The following is a 27,871-nucleotide window of genomic DNA, read 5'->3' on the forward strand; positions in this document are numbered from 1 at the left end:
CTTTAGGGGGAACTCACAGGAACTCAGTTCCGGCACCTCTCAGGTGGGTGCCATTGCCATTGGGAAGTGTTCATGGTGAGTTCCAGCACCTCTTTTTCTAGAAAAAAATGGCACTGGGAAGGGTTGCCTTTAAATGTGAACCTAATTAAAAAATTTCCCCCTTCTCAAACTTCAGGAGATGTTCATGTGTCTTTCCTGATATATTCCATGTAATTTAAACTGACACACTGATTTTATCACAATATTTTATTCAGCAACAATTTTTAAAAATTGAATTTCCAGAGTTCCAAAGCCAGAGTTGTCAAATCCTGAGTTTCCAGATTTGCATTCAATGGCAATCATTCAGATTGCTTGCCTTTAGTTTTTAAGCACTGTCATAAACATATATAACTAAAAAAAAATTCCCCTTTATAATTTAATTTATAAAATACTTTGGGTGCTACATTAAAAAAAAATAATCACAGGCAGCATAGTGCACGCTCACTTATCACACACACTTATTACACACACATACACAAATACAATACAATCCTGTTTTCTTCCACCAGAAATAGATATTGTGAGAAGGACTCTTATAGACAAAGGAAGCCACTACTCAACAAGAAACTTGTATTTAATTAAATGCTTTGCAAAGATACATGAATAAAGCTATGCGTATGGCTTTTCTTTCTTTTTGTGTGTGTTTATTTTCAAAAGAAACAAAACAAGAAACGAGAGAGCATAATTCTTCAAGAAAGGAACGGACCTCTGTATCCACATGCTCTGTGTAAAAAAGATATGCTGATGTACACAGCATTCTGTATATGGTATAACCATAAGGGAGAAAAATGCACAGAATAACACTTTCTCTCGGACACCAGAAAACTAATACTAAATTCTACCAAAAAAATAAGTTGATGGCAACAGTCTTTTATTTTCTCAGGATTTTACAGACACCATTTTAGCACCATTCCCTTTTTTTAATTAAAAAAAACAAAACCATTTTACTTTATTATATTATATTGCCCTGCCTTATATTGCCCTGCCTATATCCATTCTTGGAATTATAACAGAAGCATAGCACCTTGTTGTATCTAGAACAAACACTAGATTATTAAATGCATCCCAGCTTCTAGAGATGAGGTAGCTCATGCTAAGAAATGATGGACCATTTGCTTGCCCTGATTGATCAAGGCAGTTAAGTCAGAATTTCCGGTGATGCATGACCAGTTGTTAAGCGAAAGTGTATCTCAGCAACAGTAATTTATATTAATACTTGGTTTTGGGGTTAATATATGGGAATACATGACAACACACATAACTGGGCAATACATTAGAGGCAGTAGGGAAATCCCGATGTCATGAAGTCATTCGGGAGTTTTGATATTGACCACAATGCAACAAAACTCTATCCACTGACTATAACTTAGAAGAGGTAATTGCCCATTGGGGATTGCTCATTAGACAGGCAACCAACCACCAATCACCGCCCCAATCCCAACCACTGATTTTGAATTGGAGACTTTGGGGGTAAAACATTACCAAACCGCCGACTTATTAACAGTATTTGGAATTATGCATTTAGCTAACTACATTAGGTAGCATGTGTTGTTCTTAATTTTGTAGAATTCGAGCCATAAGGAATGTGTACACCATCTACTTCGGCTCTCTTCACTGTGTCAGAGTACATAAACGCACGATATGCATTATTCCCTATGATCCCAGAGGATAGCCTTCATCAGAGTGCTTGATGGTTCACAAATGGTGGCCAGGACTGAAAGGGATGTCTATATACACTTGCAAATGGTGGTACACAGCTTTGTGTTCCCGATTTTGCTGCAGCAGTTGACAAGTCACTGTTTAGCTTTACAGCAGCTTGTTTCTTTCGCAGTAAGAGCCGCTGCCTCAAAATCGGGAAGCAGCGTTTCAGCTGCATCTCTAACTCTTCTTTTGGATCGTATCTGATCGGGGGTCAAACAAAAGCAGAAAGAAGGCTGTTTCACAGATTCAAATTTCCCCAAAAGTTTGAAATGGCTTAGCTTAAGAACATTGCCCACGAGCTCATGGAAACTTTAGTCCTTTGTTGCACTAAGGATAGACTCTGACATTAATTTTCCCTACTTACATCATGGAAGTAAGACCAAAATGCAAAAGAAGCAAGCCTTTGTAATATCATTGTGGTCAGAAAGCATCTGATGAACGGTTGGCAAGCTTCCAATGACCTTTGCCAATTGGATGCATCAGATTTGCATTTAAACATTTGGAAACTGCAGACTCTCACACCTTTTGCCTATTTTCTATGCTGTTTCAGAAGGGCATAAACTAAAGAAACAAGGAAATTAGCCCTGGCAGGAAGCACATGAACACTACTGGAAAGTTAATATCAGTGAAATAGACATTAACCTTGTTTCAAAACACTTCCAAATGTGTATTGAACACTTACTATGGTTGACTATTGAAATTGGGAGCAAAGATGAAGCAATGATGTTCTGTTTGCAGAGAGTATACCACACCTTTACAATTCATAGTGTGATTCACCGAAGGAATTGGTGGCAGCAGTGGTAGTAAAATCTCTTGGCAATGTTTCATTGAGCTACCTTGATGTTCAAGAACATTCTACAGCGTGAAATTGCCCAAAGAATATTCTGAACATTCCAAGTTTCGTGACGAAAGTGAAATTTCAGATTGGCTGGGGGAATCCCAAACATGAGCTGGAGGGACAGGAGGAGCTATATGCTAAAGCAAAGTGACCCCAAACTGGAAAGCTAAGTGGGCCCCAGGAGATAGTGAATTTCCTTGAGTTACCAAACCCAGGTGCAGAATTGATAGTGGTGTGGCGGGGGGGGGGGGAGCTAAACAGCAAATGAGATGGACTGAAAACCAGGGAGTTGAGGAAATAAGTTGCGGTAAAGTCATGAAGTTGAATAACAGAAGTCTAAGTAGAAAGTGGGACATGAGGAAACCTCACACAGGGCAAAGAGGACAGGAGTGGTTTTGTACTATTAGCAAGAAAGAAATGGAAAGGTAAGGGAGCTTGGAGATGGTGGGCCCAGTGGCCTTAGGGGTCCCTGTGTCTGGAGCCTGAGGGGGCCTCTGTACCTTTAAGAGTTACATAGACGGGATAATTTGACTTTTCTTCCTTGACCACAGCACTGTGACTTGGCTAATCTAAGGGATCAGTAAAGGTAAATAGGTGGTTCAGGGCAGGGGTCAATTTCACATATTAATTTGAATTAACTAACCAGTTATTGGTGTACTGGCTTCTTAAAAAAAAAAAATCAGTGTCATAATGTACAACGCCTCACTGGTGTAGCAGTGAGTTTTAACTTGGTGGACAATTGACCGTCTTACATATACCCATCTGTTTAGAGTACTTGCTTCATGCGAATTGCACCCATTTTAAACTGAGCAGAAACCCCATGTATAAATAAGAATGACGGTGATGTTTTTGTTTCGTTTTTAATTGAGAAACATGTTAGCTATTTTTGCATCAAAGGGTGGTCATTTGTCCTTCTAAAGTCCTATTACTTCATTAAAAAAGTTGACTTGGGACAATTAAGACTGAAGGTGTGTAAGTCAGTAAAATAAATAACCTAAAGCAGGCCAGGGAATTAGAAAGAACTGTTATATACAATGCTGATTCCAATATCAGCCATTATTTCAAGAGTCTCAGGATTAACTTCACTCAGTCTAAATTCTTGTGTTTTGTTGCTGTTGTTTCCCAATGCTTGTGAATATGTATGTCCCCCCCCCCTTTTTATTTATTTATTAATTTTTTCTTTCTTTCCTTTTTTTACTACACAAAACAAACTGGCCCAATCTCTATTCCAAACTCTTGGTCTGCACTTCCAATGTCCACTGGAGCAATGTCGACTATAGGTAAGCGTGCCACATTCTGGGTTTTGTATTCGAAGATGGTGCTGCCCACGTTCCCGTTGCGTTTCTGCAAGAGAAGGAAAACAAGAGAGGGGGGAAATGATTTGAGGCTATTGGTCAGATCCTCTGCAAACCAAGAAGAAAACTAGGCCTACCTAGCCAATAAACATGTGCTATTCTGGCTGCAAGGGACGCGGGTGGCACTGTGGGTTAAACCACAGAGCTTAGGACTTGCCAATCAGAAGGTCGGCGGTTCGAATCCCCGCGACAGGGTGAGCTCCCATTGCTCGGTCCCTGCTCCTGCCAACCTAGCAGTTCGAAAGCACGTCAAAGTGCAAGTAGATAAATAGGTACCGCTCCGGCGGGAAGGTAAACGGCGTTTCTGTGCGCTGCTCTGGTTCGCCAGAAGCGGCTTAGTCATGCTGGCTACATGACCCGGAAGCTGTATGCCGGCTCCCTCGGCCAATAAAGCGAGATGAGCGCCGCAACCCCAGAGTCGGTCACGACTGGACCTAATGGTCAGGGGTCCCTTTACCTTTACCTATGCTGGGTGCAGTGAAGATTCAGAAAAGAAAGAAAAAAAGAAAGCACTTCTTTGCACGGTGCATAGTTAAACTATTAAACTCGCTCGCACAGGAGACAATGACAACCATTAACTTGTCTGGGTTTAAAAAAGAATTGGACACATTCCTGGACAATATGGCTATCAATGGCCGCTAGCCGTGTTGATTATGATCTGCCTCCACAGCTAAAGGCAGCAAACCTTCTGAATACCAGTTGTTGGGAACCTTAGGAGGGGAGATTGTTCTTGTCCTTAGATTCTCCTTGAGGGTTTCCCTGCAGACATCTGGTTGGCCACTGTGGGAACAGCTTTGGCCTGATCCAGCAGACTCTTCTTATGACCAGCTCCAGTCTGTTGCACACAGACGCACCCCCATAGCCCTCCTTAGTTATTACAATCACTACTTGTCCATAGTTCACAGTAGCTAAATTCGGCCTCCGACAACCGAGATGGGCTGCAATCTGATACACACGTCCTGAGCTCATAACTGAGAAGACGTGTCCCAAAAGAGGTGCCTGCTATTTAGCGTACACAAAAGTCTGTGCGATTTTATGATGATAATAACAATAAATTTTATTTATATCCCGCCCTCCCCAGCCAAAGTCGGGCTCAGGGCGGCTAACAACAATAAAATAGTACAACATTCTAAAATCATTTCACTATAAAATTAATTCAAATCAAATTGATGGCAACCATTAGGCTAAAGTTCTGTGAAGATTGCCAGAGGAGGGAGTCAGGCTGTGCCCTGGCCAAAGGCCTGGTGGAACAGCTCTGTCTTGCAGGCCCTGCAGAAAGATGGCAAGTCCCGCAGGGCCCTAGTCTCTTGTGACAGAGCGTTCCACCAGATTGGAGCCACAGCCGAAAAAGCCCTGGCTCTAGTTGAGGCCAGCCTAACCTCTCTGTGGCCTGGGATCTCCAAGATGTTTTTGTTTGAAGACCGTAAGTTCCTCTGTGGGACATACCAGGAGAGGCGGTCCCGTAGATACAAGGGTCCTAGGCCATATAGGGCTTTAAAGGTTAAAACCAGCACCATATGCTATGTTAAAGGACAGCTTGGTTTGTGCAGAAGAGCTGCTACAACACACCGGCAACAAAAGGAGGACTGTAGAAAAAGAGGTGCCGGAACTCACCATGAGTGCCTCCCTTGTTCTCTTAGAATGGCAATGGCACCCACCTGAGAGGTGCTGGAACTGAGTTCCAGTGACTTCCAGCTGGAAAACAGCCCTGATTATAGCTCAGTGACAGAGCACTTTGCCCCCAAAAGGTTTAATCCCTGGGGGATTAAAGCCCATGGGGAGAGGGAGACTATTTTCTGAAACTGCCGGTCAGTGTAAACAATAGAGTCATATATTGGTTTCGAACAGCTTAGTTCTCGGACGTATTGGCTCCTGAACGCCACAAACCCGGAAGTGACTGCTCCGGTTTGCAAACTGTTTTTGGAAGCCGATCATGTGATAGGGCTTCCACAGCTTCTGATTGGCTGCAGGAACTTCCAGCAGCCAATCGGAAGCCGCACTTGGCTTCTGAATGTTTTGGAAGTCAACCAGACTTCCGGAACGGATCCCATTTGACTTCCAAAGTATGAGCTAGATGAAGGAAAGGACCGAATTTGTATAAAGCTGCTCCCTGTACTCCCTGTGTTCCTATATTTAGCAGGCTCTTGGCAGGCAGATAAAATTGCCAGTTCATATAGAAGCTGCTATGGGCCTTTGGTGTGTGTAGTATCATTGTGACTGCCCAAGGTATGTTGAGCTTTCCCCTCCGCTCAGCTGCCATCTGGCTGTGATGACAAATTAATTGCACAGGGCCTTCATTGTGACTGGAAATTACACAGTGCAACTGGTTGCGATATCATCCCCCCCCCCCCCCTGCATTGTAAATTCTTATTTCAAAACCCAAAGCTTTGGGGATATTCTCTTGTTGAGAGAAGCTAGTAGTAAAATCCTATTTTGCTTTATGTCTCATTATGAATGCCCAGTGCTGAAAATGCAAAACAAAGAAACCCGCCAACTTACGCTGCAGCTGTCTTGAAGGACAGTGTATCTAAAGCGGCTGTTTCCTTCAGCTTTAATCTCAAGGTCATTAGCTGCCTTCAGGACCACAGCTTTCTTCAGGTTCTTGGCTTTGTCATCCATGTACCCTATGCTGTTCTTGCAAAGGTAGGTGATATTCTGAGAAGCTTCTTTGGACAGCAAACGGAGGAAAGTCATTTGAGTGACAGCAGTGTTGGGTGACTCACTATCTCCGTAGACAAACTGCAGAAGTATGAAGAAGTAAAAACTCATTTACACAACTCTAGATAATATCTTCTCTTCTCCCTAAATCCATGCAATTCAGTTGAAGTATAAGGAATTTTAATTTAATATCTGAAAGACTGTCTCCTTCCTCCCCTCCTTCTTGGGTGTTGAAATTAGCAGAGGAGGACCTCTTAGTTGTTCCACTGCTCTCAGAAGTTTGGGAAGGTGTGGTGGCCCAGGAAAAGACATTATCCATGCTGGCCTCTAAGGTGAGGCGTATTTTTATGCTGGCATTTGATTCTGGATTGCGGCAATTTGTTACTCCTGTACATTACAAAATTGCTTTTGTCGTTCTAATTCGCAAGCAAAACTGAGAGCTTTGGCTGCCAAATTGCCAATAATCAATCTAATACATAAAATAAATGCTATATTAAAAACCAGACATATTAATAACTAAATGTGCTAAACTTTTCAACTCACCTAAATGTATAATATTATTTTCATTATGGATTACATTTCTAAAAACCTCTAAAAGACAATGATGAGGTGAATACCCCCCCCAAAGTAACTTTAATTACCTGTGAACCTCTATTCATATCAAGTCCATACCATACGGGCTTTAGGTCAGATGATCTACTAGTCCACCACGTTTTACGTGGGATGCTAGCTGGGTTGGCAGGTATACACGATTCTCCTGTTTCCAAATTGCAGAATACTTTGATAGCATCTTCCACACAACCCTGATTAGGATCAATCCAATATTCTCCTGCAATGATCAAACAGGAAAGTTTAAAGTGGGACAAGGCAACAATTACTGCTCCAGGTTAGGTCCAGTGACTAGGTCATAATTATCACACACAGGTTTCTTCCAGCAAAAGTATACAATAGAGTAAACCAGTTTTGTAAGGCAACAAGCAAATATGTAGACATCCTATACCTGGAGGTCTCAGGGCGGTTCACATAAAAAGATCACAGTACAGTGGTACCTCAGGTTAAGAACTTAATTCATTCTGGAGGTCCGTTCTTAACCTGAAACTGTTCTTAACCTGAAGTACCACTTTAGCTAATGGGGCCTCCCACTGCTGCCGTGCCATTTCTGTTCTCATCCTGAGGTAAACTTCTTAATCTGAGGTACTGTTTCTGGGTTAGCGGAGTCTGTAACCTGAAGCATCTGTAACCTGAAACGCCTGTAACCCAAGGCACCACTGTATATAAAATAAAAATAAAAGCAATAACCCAATAATAACCCCCACACACACCAAAAAAAGGGGCCACATTTTAAAAGGGTATGGGGTGTTGATCAGGTCAACCAAAGGCCTGGTTAAAAAGGAATGTTTTTGCCTGGCACCTAAAGGTGTATAATGAAAGCACCAGGCGAACTTCCCTGGGGAGAGCATTCCACAGACGGGGAGTCACTGCAGAGAAGGTCTGTTCTCATGTTGCCACCCTCCGGACCTCTCGAAAAGGACCTCCAGACCTTTTCAGGTGATATTCAAATATGGATGCATAAAGTTTAATATTTATGGGCTTGGATCTCAATTTAGTCTCCCACAAACTCAAAGGTTCTTTCCACCCATGGAAGACTTTTGACTTTTACAGCAATTTCCACTGTTCCAGAGGCTGCCACAGTCCAAGGGAACAGATTTTCATAGGGTTTGAAGGGAAAGAAGAATTGGTGAGAGTCACCTCTCCCCTCCCATCCGGCAGTGGAAGGAAAGTCAGGAGCCAGGTTATTTTACTACATTTATTCATTCTTATAAGCTTATTCCACTCTGAAGACTCTAGGATAGAGCTTTCCAAACTGTGTGTTGTGAGACGTTACTGTGTCGACTGCAGTGTGTAGGTGTGTCACTGGAAAGGGGTTAGTTTACCTCCAGTTTGCCAGTAAAACAGAATTACTGTGTTGTGAAATGATGCATGTCTAAAAAGTATGCCACCAACATGAAAAGTTTGGAAAGCTCTGCTCTAGGAGGTTGCAAGAGATTTGGCCGAAATAATTTGTGTTGATAAGTTTAAGGGGAAATCGTTTTTCTTGGAAACTGTATTAAATCACTCCAGCAGATATTGTAAAGGGTTTTTTTGTTTTTAGATGAAAAGATATGAAGCAAACTGCAATTTTTTCTTGTCTTACGGTCCATGATTCTGGCTTGCTTCCTCCCTACGGACCACCACATTTTCTTATGTTATGGCTCCCATATGAAAGGCTAATTAAAACCCAGTTTCTTCTACACTCTGACACAGATGTACTGAACATGTAGGGTAAAGAGAAAGAGGATCAGCTGCTACATAGCAGATAGACATTGCTATGGTGGTGCTTCTAAGACCTAAGACCTTTCAGTGCTGTGGCAGACTGCAGAAGTTTTAATTCTACATCAGTTGATACATGCGGCAGCTTGACTGGTGACTGGGAGCGGCTGCCAAGACCATATAACACCAGTCTTGAAAGACCTACACTGGCTCCCAGTACATTTCCGAGCACAATTCAAAGGCGCTGACCTTTAAAGCCCTAAACGGCCTTGGTCCAGTATACCTGAAGGAACATCTCCACCCCCATTGTTCTGCCCTGACACTGAGGTCCAGTGCTGAGGGCCTTCTGGTGGTTCCCTCTCTGCAAGAAGCCAAGTTACAGGGAACCAGGGAGAGGGCCTTCTCAGTAGTGGCGCCAGGTCTGTGGAAGGCCCTCCCACCAGATGTGAAAGAGAAAAACAACTGCCAGACTTTTAGAAGACATCTGAAGGCAGCCCTGTTTAGGGATGCTTTTAATGTTTAATAGGTTATTGTATTTTAATATTCTGTTGGAAGCCGCCCAGAATGGCTGGGGAAACCCAGCCAGATGGGCGGGTTATAAATAATAAATTATTATTATATTATTATTATATTTGCCTTCACCAACAGTGACTCTGACAGCCGACATACATACATACATACATACACGTACCACTCTTCTTGGATGGATGACACAGCCTCAGGTCATCACAGGTGCGGGCTGGATGTTTCTTAGATCCATCAGGGCTACGCATTGTTTCAATCTGACTACTCAGCGACTTCAGTGTGGCATGGACTCCCGGGTCTGTTTTATTGTTGTCATCTGGGGCAGCTTCATCTTCTGTGAATTCCGGCAGTGGATCGTGCATCATATCGTCATAGTGTCCCATGATGTCCCCAAGTGCAGCAGTGAGATGGCCTGGAGGACCAGGGGGACCTGGGGGACCTGGGTCACCTGGTGGACCCTAAAGGTAAAAGTAGTGAGAGAGACCAGACTCCTGATGACTCAGTGAAACGCCTGGGGCACAAGCTATGAAGGGACAGCATTCTAGCTAAGTTGCTAAACAACACCTGGGTGCGTTGATCTGGCATGCCCAACTGCAATGGATTTGCGAGTAATGGAGGAGGGATGATTGCATTGTCCCAGCAAGAAAACACTACAGTTACAGCTGAGCAACAACTGGACAAATACTTTGACATAGGATGATGGTCTAAAGACGATCTAATCCTATGCAACATGGCCATGCTGCCTGGGGTGATGGAAGTTGTAGCCCCAAACGCCTGGAGAACAGCAGGTTGGGAAACACTGCTATACAATGTGCAGTGAATGCTTACCTGGGAATAAGTCCCATTAAACTCAAAGAGGCTTCCTTGATCGGGCATGTAGAAGATTATGCTGTCAATTAATGAACTCACTTTTCTGCCATAAGCACTCAAAGCAGTTTGTAACAAATCAATCTAATTTCATCTGGTGCTAATCAATCTAATTTCAACACAGTGCTGTTAAACACTGTTGAAATCGATCTAATTTCCGTTTTTCTTTTTTGACATAAATAAATAAGAATAAATAAATAATAATAATAATAATGTGCACCCCACCACTCAGACCATTCCATTGTAACTATCCAACCTCCCAAAATTTTAACACCTCTTGCGATAGTTTGGCCCCTTTCCATTTTAACAGTACAAATTCTACAAACACCCTCCATATCTCCTCAGAATCATTTCTCCTGCTTATTCCCCATCTTACCTTAATGACCCATGTTAATTTATCATAACAGTGGTACCTCTGGTTACATACTTAGTTCGTTCCAGAAGTCCGTTCTTAGTTAATGGGGCCTGCCACTGCCACGCAATATCTGTTCTCATCCTGAAGCAAATTTCTTAACCCAAGGTACTATTTCTGGGTTAGTGGAGTCTGTAACCTGAAGCATCTGTAACCTGAAGCGTATGTAACCCGAGGTACCACTGTAATAGCTATATCCCACAAAATCAATCTAATTTCAACACAGCGCATACTTTTTTTCGCTAATCTCCTCCTTTGGAAGTTAAGTAGAGAGTCGTTTCCCCTCCATAGCAACAAAATTCCCAATAGTAAAATTACTACCAATAGCTGTCTTACTTTTTGCAGTAATGGAGTAAATGCTGTATAAAACCCGAAACTGATACAGTCCCAGGCCGCCACCGCCATCCCTAAATTTCCCATTGTTTACCTCAGGTCCTGCTTCTCCCAAAGTTCCTCTTACACCAGGAGGTCCAACTGGCCCATGTGGTCCAGGATTTCCTTCTTTACCTGACGGCCCAACTGGACCTGGAGGGCCCTGCATTGGGAAGGAATTTGCACATTAATCACCCACTTCAGCTGAAGAGTTATACTTCTGGCTTTTCCTCCGTCTTATGTACCCCAACCTTATACTGTATGCAACATTAATGACTCGCATCAAATGTAAGTGATCTGTAGAAAAGACTCTATAACCTGAAAATGGAGATACTGCACATACTTCTGTAATCCAAGAAAATCTTTAATAAAAAATATATTTTTTTAAAAAAAAAGTATCTCTGGACTCAGCTATACAGCTACAAATAAAACATTTTAAGTGTGTTTTAAGTGCAATATACAATTTGACACTATATGGCAATGGCGAGCCTTATGGAAAATTCAATGCGAAAAAGCATTTTCAGAATTTTTTAATATATGTGTAGATTCCACCTGTGTATATTAAGGCACAGATACAGAGCTAAGGCACTGTTTAATTTGGCCTTGCATCTACTTTTTATTCTCCATTTCTTAAGTTTCATGTTGCATCATATTATATGGTTATTTTTGCTGCTAAAAAAGTCATGTTGAAAGCTGCCCTGGGGATTTTTTGTTATAGGGCAGCCTACAAATGCTATAAGTAAATAAATAGCATCTAACTTGGCACCTAAGCAGGTAGGGCATGAATATCTGTGCTTTGTTCATATGCAAAAAAATAATAATTAAAAAATGGAATTGTGTTTGCAAGGAACAGGGAGGCAGTGTAAGTGATGCAAGGAAGTAATGGGAAAATATTGTAAAGAGTGAACTGGGAAACATAACTAAGGATCATTAAAGATATGCAAATTAGCACACAAGGCATATACCATTTGCTCCGTGAATCCCATTCATCTTTGTACACAAAAAATTCCAAACATTTCCTTGAGGGATAGAACCTTGTTATTTGGGATTGAAAATTGAGATCCTCTGCAAGCTAACTTTTTTTTTTTTTTTGACAAATCCAAGATTATCTTTGGAAAAGAATAGGACAAATAGCCTCAAGCAATAACCTTGCTTAACAAAAGTACATTATAATCCCCATGCAAAGTTCATTTACTTTGAAATCAACAAAACACCATCTGCACAACAGCAAACTTTCAACAGGGGGAAAAAAATCTAATTGTTTCCATATTGTTTTTCATATCTGGTGTACTCACTCTAGGGCCAAATGGACCTGGAATCCCAGAACTGCCTTGTTCACCAATAGGACCCTGCAGGGAAATAAAATGGGTGAGGCATTATTTAAAATAAACATTATGGTAGTGTTGTGAGTTTGGGTGTTAAACTGTGTGCCAGACTCCTCTAATCCCTGGACCCTGCAAGTGTTAGAATTTAATCAAGGCTTAATTCTTGGAATAGCCAGGTTAGCCTCCTGGTGAGCTGGTAGCCTGGGTGATTCCCTTAAGCGTGAATTAAATTAAGGGGTTAAAACAGTAAATGGATGGAGCCCCCTCCCTCAACAGATTGAGAGAGCTGGGGGTGTAGTGATGTGAGTGGGAGGGAAAGCAGCAAGCTGGAGAGAGAGTCAGAAAAATATTTGAGAGCAACATTTGATTTCTGCTTGAAACCTGCAGCTATGAGAGAGAGAAAAGACCCTTTGGGGGTGTTAATACTGTGAACCCCTCTATCACAGGCTCAGGTTGTATATGTAAGTAAATAAAGCATATATAATATCACCACAGTCTCTGCTGTGCCTCATTCCCAAAGGAAACACGAGCCCTAGGTTTGGGACTTTCGTTTTCCCTCGCTTTTAAAAGTGAATGGTTGTTTTGTTATAATCCGCCCTGGGACCTTATGGAAAAGAGCGAGTAAGAAATATTGGGTTTTCTCCAACTAAGTTATACTCAGAGTAGACACAGTGAAAAGAATGGGTTTAAGTTAGTCGTGTGCACAGATTTCAGTGGGTCTACACTTTGTTTGACTGAGTTTGGATACTGTTATGTACTGAAGTTCTCACCCTGGGCCAGCAGGGGGATACTTCAGGTCCACATATGCAAATAAGGGATCGAAAGTGACGTTCAGTGATTGGATAGTTACAGAAAGCTGTTACAGTTATGTTGTACTGGAGCTCTATATAAGCAGGCTGGCTGAACCCTTCAGTTCAGTTCTGTTCCAGCTTACAAATAAAGAGCTGCTTTGGAGAAACCGCTGCGTCGTCTGCTATGTCTACCCACTATTCAACAGATACAATCCCAATAAATAAATAAATAACGCAGCTCATCATAAGAGGATGCAAAAGCAAAATTGTCTGGTAAATGTTGTCTGTTGTGTTATATGCCCAAGCTTGCAAATAGTCTACTTTCCTGTGGCAAGAGCTTTCCAGGCAACAACAACAAGAAGAAGAAGAAGAAGAAGAAGAAGAAGAAGAAGAAGAAGAAGAAGAAGAAGAAGAAGAAGAAGAAGATTTTGATGGGGTGATTGTAAACTAGAAGGGACTTGGTACTCATCTCTTTCAAGTTCTCGATATGGCAAAAGATTTGCATTTTGGGGTTGAGGGCAGGCAGATAAGAAAGAAAAATGTGTTAGTACATTTTATTTGCAAGACACACAGAGGACCCTTTGGAGTGTGGGGATTCTGAAAAGCAAACAGAGCACACTGCCTACAAAAGGCTCTCTATTAACTGCAGTGAGGAAGGGGGAAAGCCTTCTATCAAAAGTAATAGGAAGAGCATGCACAGTTGCTCCATATATACAGTGGTACGTGTTATAAGAATTTTAAGGTCTTATACGTATAATAAATGTTCATAAATGTACCAACCAAGCACGTACATAGATCAGCAGAGGAAGACCGACCTGAAACCATTTTGACTCCCAAATTGACCAAATGTTTTCTCTGCAAGGAGGGAGGGGGTCAGGGAGCCTTCCCGTTGTTACAGTAATCACCATTTCAAAGGGTGGCAGACTACCAGGAAAGGCAATCAGATAAGGCTTTATCAGATAACCCGACAGACAGGAAAAACAACAACATTCAAATTTCTGTTGTAGACCGCCTTTTCTGTGATGTAGGTATGATGTTTGAGGGGGGTGGTCTTGGGTCACACCCCTTCTGTGATGTATGTATGATGTATGGAGGGGTGATCTTGAGTTCCAGGGCAGGGAATTTATTTATTTTTTATTTTTAAAAAAATATTTTTTATTGCTTTTTAACATACATACATATCATACATATCACAAACATACTTACACAGCCAAGAAAAAAGAAAAAAAGAAAAAAAAGAAAAACGAAACATGTAATACATAAAAACATGGACAACTCAACTTACATTGACAAACACTCATCGACTTCCCTTTATCTCGATTTCGGAATAAAGTTATCATATTTTTTATCCGCAGTGTCTCATTTTTCAAGCAATTTTTACGTAGTAAGCGTTATCTCATACCTACTGTGAATTTTTCAAATATATATTTGTTTTTTAATCAACATTTTTATTTTCCTTTTATTTTTGTTTCCATATATAACTTAAATTTATCCCATTCATTATTAAATTTTGTACTTTTTTGATTTCTTATTTTCTGTGTCAATTTTGCCAGTTCTAAATAGTCAAATAGTTTAGATTGCCACTCTATTATCGTTGGGATTTTAGACGTTTTCCAATACTGTGCTATGAGGGTTCTGGCAGCCACTGTTGCGTATTGAAAAAATGTTTTATCTTCCTTTTTGATTTCTTCGCCAATTATCCCCAGGAGGAAAGCTTCAGGTTTTTTGCTAAAGGTGTATTTGAGGACTTTTTAAAATTCATTATAGATAGATTCCCAAAAAATTTTAAGTGTCTCACATGACCACCACATATGTATAAAGTCGCCCTCCTTACTCTTGCATTTCCAACAGATTTTATCACCTGTTTTATAAATTTTATCCAATTTTACCAGCGTCATGTACCATCTGTACATCATCTTATACATGTTCTCCTTGAGTGTTGTACATGCCGTGAAGTTCATACCTTTACACCATAAAGCCTTCCATTTGTCAAACTCTATATTATAACCCAAGTCCACTGCCCACTTCACCATCACCTCCTTCACTTCCTCATCTTTGGTGTCCCACTCAAGTAACTGGTTATACATTTTTGATAGTAATTTTGTTCTTCCTTCTATTATTTCAATCTGAAATCTAGATTTCTTCTCATTTATCCCAATCTTTTTATCTTCTGTCCACATGGAGTTAATTTGGTGATATTGAATCCAACCAGTCAACTTATTTTTTATTTCTTCATATGGTCTGATTCTCCACCCGGATTCATTTCTAACTAATAGATCTTCATATGTCCATCTTTCCCCTTCAGTGTTTATTTTCTTTTTTGTCAGTATATCGATTGGTGATAACCACCAGGGGGTTTTCTGTTCCAATAATTTTTTATTCCTTTCCCACACTTCTAACAGTGGCCCTCTAATAATATGGTTAGAAAAATCTTTATGTTTCTTTCCTTTATCCCACCACAGATAGTCATGCCATCCAAATCTTAAGTTAAAACCCTCTAGATCTAACAAATCTTTATTTTTAATGACAATCCATTCTTTTACCCAACAAAGGCATGCTGCTTCATAATATAACTGTAAATTTGGGACCGCAAATCCCCTCCAGGGCAGGGAATTTAAAATGTCTATATACGGGCAGGCACACCTTTGTTCAGGGTCCTCCTCCTTTCCTGCGTGTGAGGGGAGCACCCTGTTGCAACAGATCAATAAAGATCAGACTTACTAGTTGCTTTGCTTCTCAATATTCTCTGGTTGGCCTCTGTTATTCTCTCATACCAATTGGGTACCTACGTAAGGACTCTATATGGCCTCTTTGATACCCCACAAGGGGAAAAGGGCAGATTTTGTTTACGACATATGCAAGTTTCAGATCAGAGATCATAGACAGCAATGGAATCTTTGAATAAAAGTAAAGGCACAAAAATATTGATAAAGACTCACAGGAGGTCCAGGGAGACCTTGAAGACCAGTGAAGCCTCGGTGACCCTTCTGTCCCCTGTCCCCTCGATCTCCGTTGTCCCCTTTGTCACCACGAGGACCTTGTGGACCCTAAAAGTAGGAAGGGGGGTAAAGTTAAGCATCATTCATGGATTTTAACTTGAAGGGTATTAAAAAGGTAAAGGGACCTCTGACAGTTGAGTCCAGTCGTGACCGACTCTGGGGTTGCGGCGCTCATCTCGCTTTATTGGCCGAGGGAGCCAGCGTACAGCTTCCAGGTCATGTGGCCAGCATAACTAAGCCAATTCTGGCAAACCAGAGCAGCGCACAGAAACGGTGTTTACCTTCCTGCCAGAGCGGTACCTATTTATCTACTTGCACTTTCACGTGCTTTCAAACTGCTAGGTTGGCAGGAGCAGGGACCGAGCAACGGGAGCTCACCCCGAAGGTCGAACCGCCGACCTTCTGATTGGCAAGTCCTAGGCTCTGTGGTTTAACCCGCAGCTCTACCCGCGTCCCAAGGGTACTGCATGAGGCTTAACACTGATCTGACGATCTATAATTACAACACCACATCTAACTCCCCCTTTGGAGGTAGGGTATCTCTGAATATCCTGCTTCTGGGCTTTCCATGGGCATCTGGTTGGACTCAATGTGCTGCTGGTCTGATCAAGCAGGCTTTTCTTACATCCTTACATTTAACAGGGACACTGACCATGTGCTTAAATATCTCCCAGTGACACAAAAGGTGTACAGTTAGATTGTTCCCAAAATAAGTATGAAAATTCTCCTAGGGCAATGATGCCATAGTTGCAATGTTTCTTTCCCCCTCTCTTGCAAGTCTGCATAATAAAAAAACCTTACAGAATGGCCTTTTGTTCTCTTTATTAAAAAACAAAGATAATTTCTAGCTTCTGGTTAATTCTGTTCGCTCAGAACTTTGAAGGGAAGTACATTTAAGAACATTAGTCCGCTGGCTGCACTAGTCAAATGGTGGAACCAACCAAAAAGAAAGATTTTGCTACTGATTCAGCTTCCATAAGCTTGAATCCATCAGCTTCCTTAAGCTTATTCAACTAATAAATACAAGTACAAACCCTGTGTATATTTACTGAACTCACTTTTAAACTACAGTAATCGTACCTTTGATCTCAAATGCCTTGGCTCCTGAACAAATCAGCTCCTGAACAATCAAAATCCAGAAGTGAGTGTTCCGGTTTTCCAACGGTTTTCAGATGCTGAACATCTGGCACGGCTTCCTGCAGCCAATCAGAAGCCGCGCTTTGGTTTCTGAAAGTTTTGGAAGTCAAACGGACTTTCCAGAATGGATTCCGTTCGACTTCCAAGGTACGACTGTAAAAGCGTGAGCCATATCAAGGCAAATCCCAAATTGCTTGTACAGAGATTCAGTTCAAGAGTAATTTAGATTAATTTGAAATATTGCAATGGGTTGCTTGCATTAAGTTGGCTGAACTGAAATGCAATGTTATCCCTTTATTTATTTTTTAACAGCTGATTTGAAACTGACAGTAATTTTGGAAAACAACTAGAAAGAACTGCAATGGTCTGGTATTTTTTTCTGCCCTAAATTTAACTCATTTACAGTCAGTTAAAAGTACTCATGTAGGACATACAGGCAAACCTCGTTTTCCAGCACGACCAGAAGGGCCCATCGGACCTCGAGAGCCCTACAGGGAAATGAAAAGTGGTTTCATTAGTTTATTCATGATCGATGCCATTATTTTATCAACTTCATTACCATGTTTACAGTTCTTTTACATAGTATCTCTATGGTCACCAATGACACTTCATAACGGCAGGCACTATCTGAGAAGAAGAAGAAGAAGAAGAAGAAGAAGAAGAAGAAGAAGAAGAAGAAGAAGAAGAAGAAGAAGAGGAGGAGGAGGAGGAGGAGGAGGAGGAGGAGGAGGAGGAGAAGTTTGGATTTGATATCCTGCTTTATCAGTACCCTAAGGAGTCTCAAAGCAGCTAACAATCTCCTTTTCCCTTCCTCCCCCACAACAAAAACTCTGTGAGGTGAGTGAGGCTGAGAGACTTTAGAGATGTGTGACTAGCCCAAGGTGGAGGAGCAGGGAATCAAACCTGGTACACCAGATTACGAGTCCACTGCTCTTAACCACTACACCACACTGCAACAGCAAGCCTACCCACCAAGAAAGAACAAGAGAGATCTGTCTCCTCCAAGCATGACCAGGCCATATCCTTAGCCTCACAAATGACTGCTTTATAAGTGCTCAGTTCTAGGCTGCTGTATTGCCAACCAGGAAACTAGAGTCACATACTGTTGTTGGACTCCATCTGTCTCGAAAAACAATGGAATGCACCTCCAGGGGTGAAGTCAAACTGCTGTGTTAGCAGCACCCAAGTGGCCTCTCTAGGACACAAGCCTGGGCAGTGTGTAAGGAGGTCCTGGGATGCTAAGATGACAGCCTCACTGATGTGGTCCAAAGGAAAGCAGAGCAATACATTTGGCATCAGTTTGAATGCAGGAGTTGCCGGAAGGAGGCGTACAAGGCTCCATCCAACCATCTTTGGGGGTGTACTCCAGATTTCTGCATGGTTTACTCCTTAGCCTTTTTTCTCCTGAAGATGTCCCACAAGGCAGTGGATATGGATTTTTCCTTGGGGCTTACTCCTAAAGCAGGCATGGCCAAACTTGGCCCTCCAGCTGTTTTGGGACTCCAACTCCCATCATCACTAGCTAACAGGACTAGTGGTCAGGGGTTAATGGGAACTGTAGTCCCCAAACAGCTGGAGGACCAAGTTTGGCCATGCCTGTCCTAAAGCCTTTCTCCCAAATGAGTACAGTGACAAGGCAGCAGAAGTTTTGGATCAGAGTTTTCCTTCTCCTAGATGGGCTACCTTCCCAGGTTGACGGGCCCATCTGCCCCTCACTTCCCTTTACAGCACATACAGAAACCACCTTCATGGCCATTGGACCCACTACTGGTCTCAATCCATTGGAGCCTGTCTTCACATGCAGCAGAAGTCCCTAACTCACCAGGGGTTTGAGACCCATCGGCTATCCTCACCTGGTTTAGCAACCAGTTGAAGCTGTTTCCCGTGGTGTGGCTGCTGTCCCACACTGACAGCCACAGGTGAAACTGAGCACAGCGTGGGGACCAAGGGTGGAGAAACTACATATGAAGACAAAAGGAAATGTCCGTACTTACTGGTTCACCCCTTAGTCCTGCATCCCCTGGAGACCCAACTGGCCCTGGAGTGCCTGGAGAACCCACAGAACCAGGAACGCCTGCAGGTCCAGGTTCGCCACGGTCACCCTGCAAGAAGAATTACAAATATTCTCTCGTCTATATGTCACAAATTCATTCTCTGAGTGCCAATCCTTACATAGCTAAAGCAGCACCCAATGCACACAGGGCAGAGGTATTAGCAGGAAGACCAAAATAATTTTAGGGAACAATTCTAAGCAGGGGAGAAGGAATCCTCAAACAGCCCAGTGAGGAATGTGCCCATTCAACAGCTACTCACTTTGGGTTCTAGCAAAGCAAACAGTCTAATTTGTCAGCACCTAAATGATATTGAGCATCAGAACAACTTAAGCACAATAAGGAAATTTGGCCCACGGTATGAATATTGTCCACCTTCCCATCTCGACTCTCTGGCACCCTATCTGCATAACCTAGCAATTCTAAAACATAGACCAGGCATAGGCAAACTCAGCCCTCCAGATGTTTTAGGACTACAACTCCCATCATCTCAAGCTAACAGGACTAGTGGTCAGGGATGATGGGAATTCTAGTCTGAAACATCTGGAGGGCCGAGTTTGCCTAGACCTGACATAGACACACTTTTACCCTCACAAGATTGTATGTATTGCCCTGCTGAACTCGAGGGACGATTCCAACAGATTCCACACACAAAACGCTCATGTCCCTGTGGAGATGGCAATACCGAATCGGTGGCACATGCCCTTCTGGCTTGCACTCTTTATAAAGACTTGAGGAATGAGATTATCACACCTCTTTTATTGTCTATTCCATGTCGCCCAACCACTGCCACAGTGTCCTTGGCAGATCAAGATGAACAGGTGACAGCAAAGGTTGCAAGGTTTTTAGCTGGGCCAATCAGAATAAGGTCCACTATTTGACTGCTGCCTCAGGACCTTAAACTGTGTTTTATATAATCGACTTTTATTTCTGTTTTTGTATATCGCGTTGTTGTTTTGTTGCTATGGCCAATGGCTGACGCAAATAAAGATTCATTCATTCAAATTCAATAGCCATAGAATGCTGAGTGTCTGTCTGGTGGGCAGGGGGAATTGAAAACCAGGAAGAAAGAGGAGTGTAAAGGAGTATCCTGGAAATGGACACTGCAGATTGGTTGGAAATCTGAACCAAGCTCATTTCACACTGCAACATCTTGTTGCATGCCCTTGCACGAATTGAATCAGCACTGAAACAACCAGCATGGCGAGACAGAAGATGGAATAGAGTCATTCTCTTCACTTCTAGTAGAAAATCTGCTTCTTAAACTGACAGCTCATATCCACATGGACAATATCAACACATCCATGCAGAAAGGTAGCTCAACCACAAATATGAGCAATGAGGTTATCTTAATCATGAGATGCACCAACTATATTTGGTAGTTTGTATGTAAATACGGCATGCATAAGTACTACCACTAACCTTCGGCAGTTCTGATACAACAAATAAAAGCTACTGGCAGCTTTTATATTCAAGTGAGACCAATGGTTTTGTGGTGACTTGTAGCTTCTAAAACATTGGGGACGATTTACTGGCCCTCACTGAAACTATGGTTAAGTTTGTTTTCTTGCTTTCTTATTTGAAGCTCTTGAGCTTTGAAACTGGCTTTTCTTGCAGCAGTTCAGAGTTTGGATTGTGATTTAACCCAAAGACATAGAAGACGCCAAAACTTACAACACAGCTCCATATAATATTGTGTACTATTCTTACCCTTTCTCCAACAGCTCCATCTCGTCCTGGGGTACCATCATTGCCAGCAGGCCCCTACATCAAAAAATAAAGTCAGGTGTTAGCAGTGGCATTGATTACGTCTTAAACAGTGCAGTGTGCATGGGACTTCCCTTGAACACAGTTTGGAAACTGCAACTGAAGTCAGGGCTGTCTTGAGCATATGCGGTGCCGAGGTGCAAAGATCCCCCCACCAGTTGCCCAGTCCCAGGCATGCAGGAGGGCGGAGCCGGCTGGCCACCTCAGCGTCTCGCTGGCTTGGTAGTTCCTGAACTCACGGCACAGCAGCAGAAGAGCCCACTGCGGCGCTCCAACCGACAGGCGGGCTCTTCCCTGGACTCAACTCTCAGGCCCCGGACTCTTGGACTGGAGCCCCTGAGAGCCCGGCGCCCGGGTGTCCCGCACCCCTAGCGCCTATGGGTAAGACGGCCCTGACTAAAGTACAAAATTTGCAGGCAGACACATACAAACTAAGCTGCGAGTATTTGCACTTTCAGAATATATTACCAAGGAGAAAAATTCACTATAATTCACTTCCCTCAAAACACTTTCCAGCTACTGCAACGACCTCAAAAATGACGCAGAAACCAGATCATAATACTGAGACAAGGCATTTCGATCATGTCCGGAAGTTTTAAAACAACTACGCAAGCTCTCTGTCCATTTCTGAATCCAAATCAAGCTGCCAAGCATAACTAAGGCACTAAATGGCCTGGGTATTCCTCAGTTCCCCTACTCTCAAAATTTAGGTAGTTGAAGATCTCTGAAAGATTGTGTCCCCTCAACCTTGGAGCCTTCTTTCCAGGGAGGCATGTCTGCCACCGAGCCCAAAGGTTTTCCATCACCAGGCACCTAGTGCAGGCCTTTAAGCTATTGTATTTTTACAACCCTCTTGCCCCAGATGGTTGTTCCGCTGCTCTGCTTTTACCTTGATATTTTTAGGTATTACTGTTGTTTCAAATTATGCACTACTCGGCCTGAGGGCCTTTCAGCTAATTAAATTGTAAACATAAGCTTCTGTGAATTGGGACGCTTAATCAATGCAATTACTATGTCATACATTTACAGTGGGGTTTTTCCCCCCTCAAGAAAAATAGGTACCAGAACGCACCATGAAGTTGTAAATTTGCCGGGTGACTTGGGGCAGCCCTGAACAGATGCCAGCGTAACAATAGAGGTGCTAAAATCTACAACAAGCCGACACCCTAGCTGGTTGGGGGGGGTTGACCATATTTCTGGTGTAGGTTAAATAAAGGTGCCCCCGCCTCCCTTTTTCTCTTAGGTTCATGTGGATGGCTAGGGCAACTCAGAAGGGCCCTCGCGCAAATGTACATGTATGTCCCTGGCTGGAAAGCTTAAAGCCCACCACTGCTAGACGGGAGACAAATTGAAGAAAAGGAAATGAGAATTGGCCCCGTGCCATAGCTTGACCAATCTCAGCTAGGAGCAAGGTGGAGTCATAGATCTGAAAAAAGGCGTTTGCACATGTTGGCCAGCTTCCATTTAAAATTGAAGTGTTTGTTTTGGGCTTCTCAGAAGTACAGTGGTACCTCGGGTTAAGTACTTAATTCGTTCCGGAGGTCCGTACTTAACTCGAAACTGTTCTTAACCTGAAGCACCATTTTAGCTAATGGGGCCTCCTGCTGCTGCCGCGCTGCCAGAGCACGATTTCTGTTCTTATCCTGAAGCAAAGTTCTTAACCTGAAGCACTATTTCTGGGTTAGCGGAGTCTGTAACCTGAAGTGTATGTAACCCGAGGTACCACTGTACATAAAGGCAAGAAGCGGGTGAGGGGAGCGGTGGCCCATAATGGTACCCGCCTGAGAGGCGCTAGAACTGTGCTCCAGGGCAGCGGCGGAGCATATACCCCCGCTGCCCAGGGTGGGCGTGCTCCCGAGAGAGGTGTGGCACAGAGGGTGCCCTCCCAGGCGTGGGATAGCCGCTGAGGTGCCTGGAGTGGTGTGTGAGCCCTGCAGCCGGGGGGCAGAGCGCCGCCCACAACAATTGGCATGCCGCCCACAATTCCCAAGCCTCCCTCCCCCGAGCTGTCAAAATGAAGGGGAAAGGGGGGTGCCACTGGTAAAGTGGCGCAGCTCCCCTCCATTATCCCGACAGCTTGGGGTAGGCTTGGGAGTCGCAGGCAGCCGGCGCACCAAATGTCACCCCCCTCTGTGAGGGCACCCAGGGCGACCCGCTCCCACCGCTCCCACCCACCCCCTTCCTACACCCCTGCTCCAGGGCGCTCTGGCTGAAAAATAAGCACTACACATACATTTCTAATATATTACTGTAGCCTAGAAAAAGCCACTTACTTCTGGCCCTGCTTCACCCACTGGGCCATGAGCACCTGGAGGACCTAGTGGCCCAGAAGGTCCTTTGTCTCCTGGTGGTCCCGTTGGGCCTTGTTTTCCTGGTGTGCCCTAGAATGAAAAGAAATACCAGGCCTATGGTTAAGGTCACTGAAGACGCATTTTGTGAAACATACAACTTTTTTCACATTGGGAGTAAATCTGAATGAGTATCGGTGCAGCATTAAGAATAACTATCACCTGTGGCCTTCAAACTTTTGTGTTGATCTACTAAGCGAGAAAACAGTTGGGGGGGGGGACAGCACAACCCAAATCTTACAGCCTATGGAGAAGACACTAGGATCACATTTTGCTGATACTCACAGCAGGACCAGGTAGCCCAGGCATACCCCTTTCTCCGCGTTGACCTGGCATACCCACAATGCCTCTCTGGCCAGTAGTTCCAGCAGGGCCTGGAGGACCGTCAGGACCCTAGGAGGTAGAAGTGACAAGACAGGAGGATTGCATTGCAGACTCTAAGATGCATATTTAACCCAAGTGTACAGCTTTAGTTTGTTTTAAGGATAAAGGGGGAGAGTACTACCTGTACTATAAAGAGTAGCAACTGGGAAAGATGTCAGAACAAGATGCAGAAATGAAACACCGTAATGCCACTAGAAGGCCCCAGTTTTAAATAAGAAAAGAACAGACATGGAAGTTTTCAATCCTGTTGTCACGTCTGACTTGTGAGAAATGGTTTGAAGGTACAGTCATACCTCGGGTTACAGATGCGTCAGGTTGCGCATTTTCAGGTTACAGAGACGCCGAAACCCGGATGTACCGTTACTTCTGGTTACTTCTGGCACTCGCGCATGCGCAGAAATGCTAAATCATGCTTTGCGCATGCGCAGAAGCACTGAATTACAAACTGCGTGTGCGCAGACGTGGCACTGCGGATTGCGAACGTGCCTCCTGCACAGATCACGTTTGCAACCCGAGCGTCTACTGTAATGTATACTGTAAAAATGGAATGGAATAAACAGTATTTCAATGATGGATGTCTTTTGTACTTCCCTTTAGCTCATTCCCAAACAGACCTTGGCCGTTTGGGTAAAGGCCATAGGAGAACGGACTATACCACTGGGGCTCAAAGTAGGAGTGTGCAAGGCTTGGGAGGAATTATATGTTGGCCAACATGGGAAAGAAAAATAGGGGAAGCTGCAAGATGGGGAGAAAGGGAATTAGGACTGCTGAGGGAAAAGGACCATAAGTGAGGTCATGAGAGAAGAATGGCAGCCATGGCACAGAAAGGCAGAAACTGACGTATCTTTGTGCCTCCTGGGGATGAGATTTTTGTTTGGTTATAAAATGTTTCTTGCTGTTAATCCTGTTCAAGGAAGCCAAATGACTGGATCTTTCAAACAAAAACAAAACAAAACACATTTTGGAAAGGAAAGCTTTGTTATATCTATTGCAAATAGAAAACCCTCCCCAAGCACCACTCCAAATTACAGGTTGTCCATCTTCTCCTGAGTCTCCTTTGTCTCCAGGACTGCCAGGTGGACCTGCAGGACCTCGATCTCCTACTCGACCATGAGAGCCAGGATCTCCACGAAGACCGGGAGGACCTTCTTTGCCTGGTTCACCAAGAGGCCCAGCTGGGCCAGGAGCTCCCTAGAAATGAAAGTTTGGGTTAGAACTGAACACAAAGGCAGGGAGCTAGATGTTTTCCAGGCAGTCTCCTTTCCAGGCACTAGCTTTTTTCATTTTTAAAAAATGTGTGACTATTTTCAAATTCTACATAACAGCCTCATTATTGAGCTGTCCCTTTTATTTATTTCATAAACTGGGTAAGGAAATACAGCATATGCTCCCAACGCATATTGCTTCTGACTTAGAATTCACTTAAGGGTGGGATAGCATGTTACCTTCAATTTCTCCTCCACACCCATGAGAGGCAGATGACCCCAAATCTAGACATTGGCAAAGCGGTCCAAATTAATTTGATATGGTTTCTCACATGTATTATACCTTACTCCAGTGGGGTGTTAAAAATAGATCATGTGCCCTAGTTACAACCAGTTTATAACATTATGATCTTGCCTTCAATAAACTCAAAGGAGCATACACGGCATATCTTCATTTCACACCCCTTTATCCTCACAACAACCCCTTGTGTGAGAAAGTCTTAAGCTGTGAAAGGAAGGAAGAGCATAGGTTACCCAGTCTAAATTTAGCACTTGGCCCACTTGGCTAATCAAAAATGGTAGGGTGTTGTTCAATGCTAGTCAAACTCAGAATCAACCTATTGAAAGCAAACGATGCTAGATTTGTATTAATAAATTTGCATTAATTTAGAATGTATATTTATACCTGGATTTTTTTTTTTAAAAAATGAACAACCTCCCCAAAAATGTTGCAACTTACGGTAGGTCCCGGGGGCCCAACTCTTCCAGCAGATCCGGGGAATCCTGTAGCACCCTAGAAATAAACAGACACAGACATGAGACAAGAAAAATTGCACCGTATCTATAAAACAAACATCGACATATCATGCATTTCATTTAATTATCAAAAACAAAACACAAATCAATATCAATTAAGGCCCAGACATTCCCAATATTTTTTATTAAATTCAATTACTAAATTAATAGAAAGCAAATCTACTTACTGGGGGTCCTTTAGTACCACGGCCACCTTTTAGTCCAGGAACCCCAGAAGGACCCTGAATGGAAATGAGAAAACAAAGGAGATATTCAGTTGCTGCAATATTCAGAAACCTGCATCACATTTTCCAGCGCTGCTTTTACTTACTGGTGGTCCATGAGACCCTGCAAGACCCTGGGGTCCTGGAGATCCAGCATCTCCTTTCTGGCCAGGCTCCCCAGGTTCACCTTTCACACCTGGCTGACCATCAGGCCCCTGTAAACACGGACACACAGAAGGAAACACCACGTTAGAGACCTTCGAAAGGTTCCCAGCTTTACATTCTAAACACCAATGGATCACTGAATAGCAAAGTTTATTCATTTATTTGCATGACATTGGACATACGAAGTTGCTTATTTTTAAACTGCTTTATTTTTCACTTTCTAAAAATATACACAACAAACAACCCCCAGATACCCACACCCCTTTAAAATCAAAAGCAAAACTCCTTGCATATACAATGTAAATAATAGTCAAGGCTGCATGTAGTCTGGAATCGATTACATAATTTAGATGTATTCTATTCTCCACCAAAGAAGTTGCCTTATACAGTGGAACCTCGGAAGCTAAACACCTTTGAACTCGTACGTTTCGGCTCCCAAACGATCGAAAACCGGAAGTGATTGTTCCGGTTTATGAACCATTTTCAGAAGCCGAATGTCCAGCACGGCTTCCGTGGCTTGGTTTTTGAACTGTTCCGGAAGCCAGAAAATTGGTCCAATGAGGTCTACACTGAATGGCAGTGGCTCTCTGTCAAGGCTTCAGGGAATCCTATCTCTCAAATGGTGGGGTGCCAAGAAGCAGAAAAACCAGAAGAGTTCTTACCAAGTAGTTTATTCAATATTCATATAGAAAGACGAAGGGATGCAGTCTCTCTTAGATAATGGCATTGCTCTAAGTAAAGTCCCACTCCTTCAGTCCCTCCTATTCTATGTCACCCCGTGCCGGTTGATCTTTGCTTTCTGCCTCTGAGCTTTCTGTTCTACTACCCTCAAGGCACGCCTGGTTCTGGAAGAGGGGGGTTCAGGAATGCTTTCAAGGGACACTGAGTCTGCTAGCTGTCTCTCCCCTGGTGCTTCTTCTTCCTGCTGCTCTCCCAATATTTCCCAGCTTCTCCCCTCTGCAGCCTCTGAACTATGACCTTCTGCAAACCACTGTTCTAAATCTATACAGTCCTCCTCTTCTCGGGAAGGTGCAGGAAGAGAGGGGCAGTGGTTCCCACCATTCCTTCTCCGACCAGCCCCTGACACTCTCCAGGATTTCAGGCACAAACTTTTCCCAGTCCTACCTGGAAATCTTGGAGATTTCCTAGGATGTCCTGCATGAAAATGCACATGCTCTATCTCTCAGCTATGACACATCCCTATACTGATAACTAGGTAGAGCACAAATAAAGGAAATTCACTTGGGTACATCTGAGTGGTAAACACATAAGGCCATAGCATCAAAGTGTTTCAACCTGTTATCAGCAAAATGTTTTAATGACTTGCATTTACTACTGTTCTAAGGGCTATTTTACAAATGCTAGCAAATGACCCTTGTTTTAAGAATCTTTCAGAATAGTCTAGCATCTTACTGTGCAGAAGATAAGGTGGACGCCATAACAGGTGGTGATTAAAATAAACTTATTAGAAGATTCGCATACCTGGGGACCAGCAAAACCAACCGGACCAGTTGGGCCATTTTCACCACGGGAACCCTGAGAATAAAATTTAGAGAGAGAGAAATGGTTTTAAAGGGATATTCAAAACTTGCTTCTGAAGACA

At 43.1% G+C, this 27,871-nt stretch overlaps 1 protein-coding gene across 1 annotated transcript in view; it reads right to left on the reverse strand.

Annotated features, from left to right (window-relative positions):
• Positions 1 to 231: 231 nt before the first annotated feature.
• The window catches only part of COL5A2 (collagen type V alpha 2 chain), a 193,381-nt gene continuing 165,741 nt past the window's right edge, over positions 232 to 27,871 (reverse strand). Inside the window, exons 40-56 of the mRNA XM_081903018.1 lie at positions 27,751 to 27,804; positions 26,211 to 26,318; positions 26,068 to 26,121; positions 25,824 to 25,877; positions 24,909 to 25,070; positions 23,781 to 23,888; positions 23,421 to 23,528; positions 21,091 to 21,144; positions 19,324 to 19,431; positions 17,764 to 17,817; positions 16,133 to 16,240; positions 12,373 to 12,426; positions 11,133 to 11,240; positions 9,593 to 9,884; positions 7,233 to 7,420; positions 6,433 to 6,672; positions 232 to 3,922 (exon numbers count right to left, since the gene is read on the reverse strand). Coding sequence (XP_081759144.1) covers positions 3,776 to 3,922; positions 6,433 to 6,672; positions 7,233 to 7,420; positions 9,593 to 9,884; positions 11,133 to 11,240; positions 12,373 to 12,426; positions 16,133 to 16,240; positions 17,764 to 17,817; positions 19,324 to 19,431; positions 21,091 to 21,144; positions 23,421 to 23,528; positions 23,781 to 23,888; positions 24,909 to 25,070; positions 25,824 to 25,877; positions 26,068 to 26,121; positions 26,211 to 26,318; positions 27,751 to 27,804 — 2,001 coding nt within the window. The 3' untranslated portion in view covers positions 232 to 3,775. The remainder of the gene's footprint in view (positions 3,923 to 6,432; positions 6,673 to 7,232; positions 7,421 to 9,592; positions 9,885 to 11,132; positions 11,241 to 12,372; positions 12,427 to 16,132; positions 16,241 to 17,763; positions 17,818 to 19,323; positions 19,432 to 21,090; positions 21,145 to 23,420; positions 23,529 to 23,780; positions 23,889 to 24,908; positions 25,071 to 25,823; positions 25,878 to 26,067; positions 26,122 to 26,210; positions 26,319 to 27,750; positions 27,805 to 27,871) is intronic.

The sequence above is a fragment of the Podarcis melisellensis genome, assembly GCF_964234715.1.
Source record: "Podarcis melisellensis genome assembly, chromosome: 1".
Lineage (NCBI taxonomy): Eukaryota > Metazoa > Chordata > Lepidosauria > Squamata > Lacertidae > Podarcis > Podarcis melisellensis.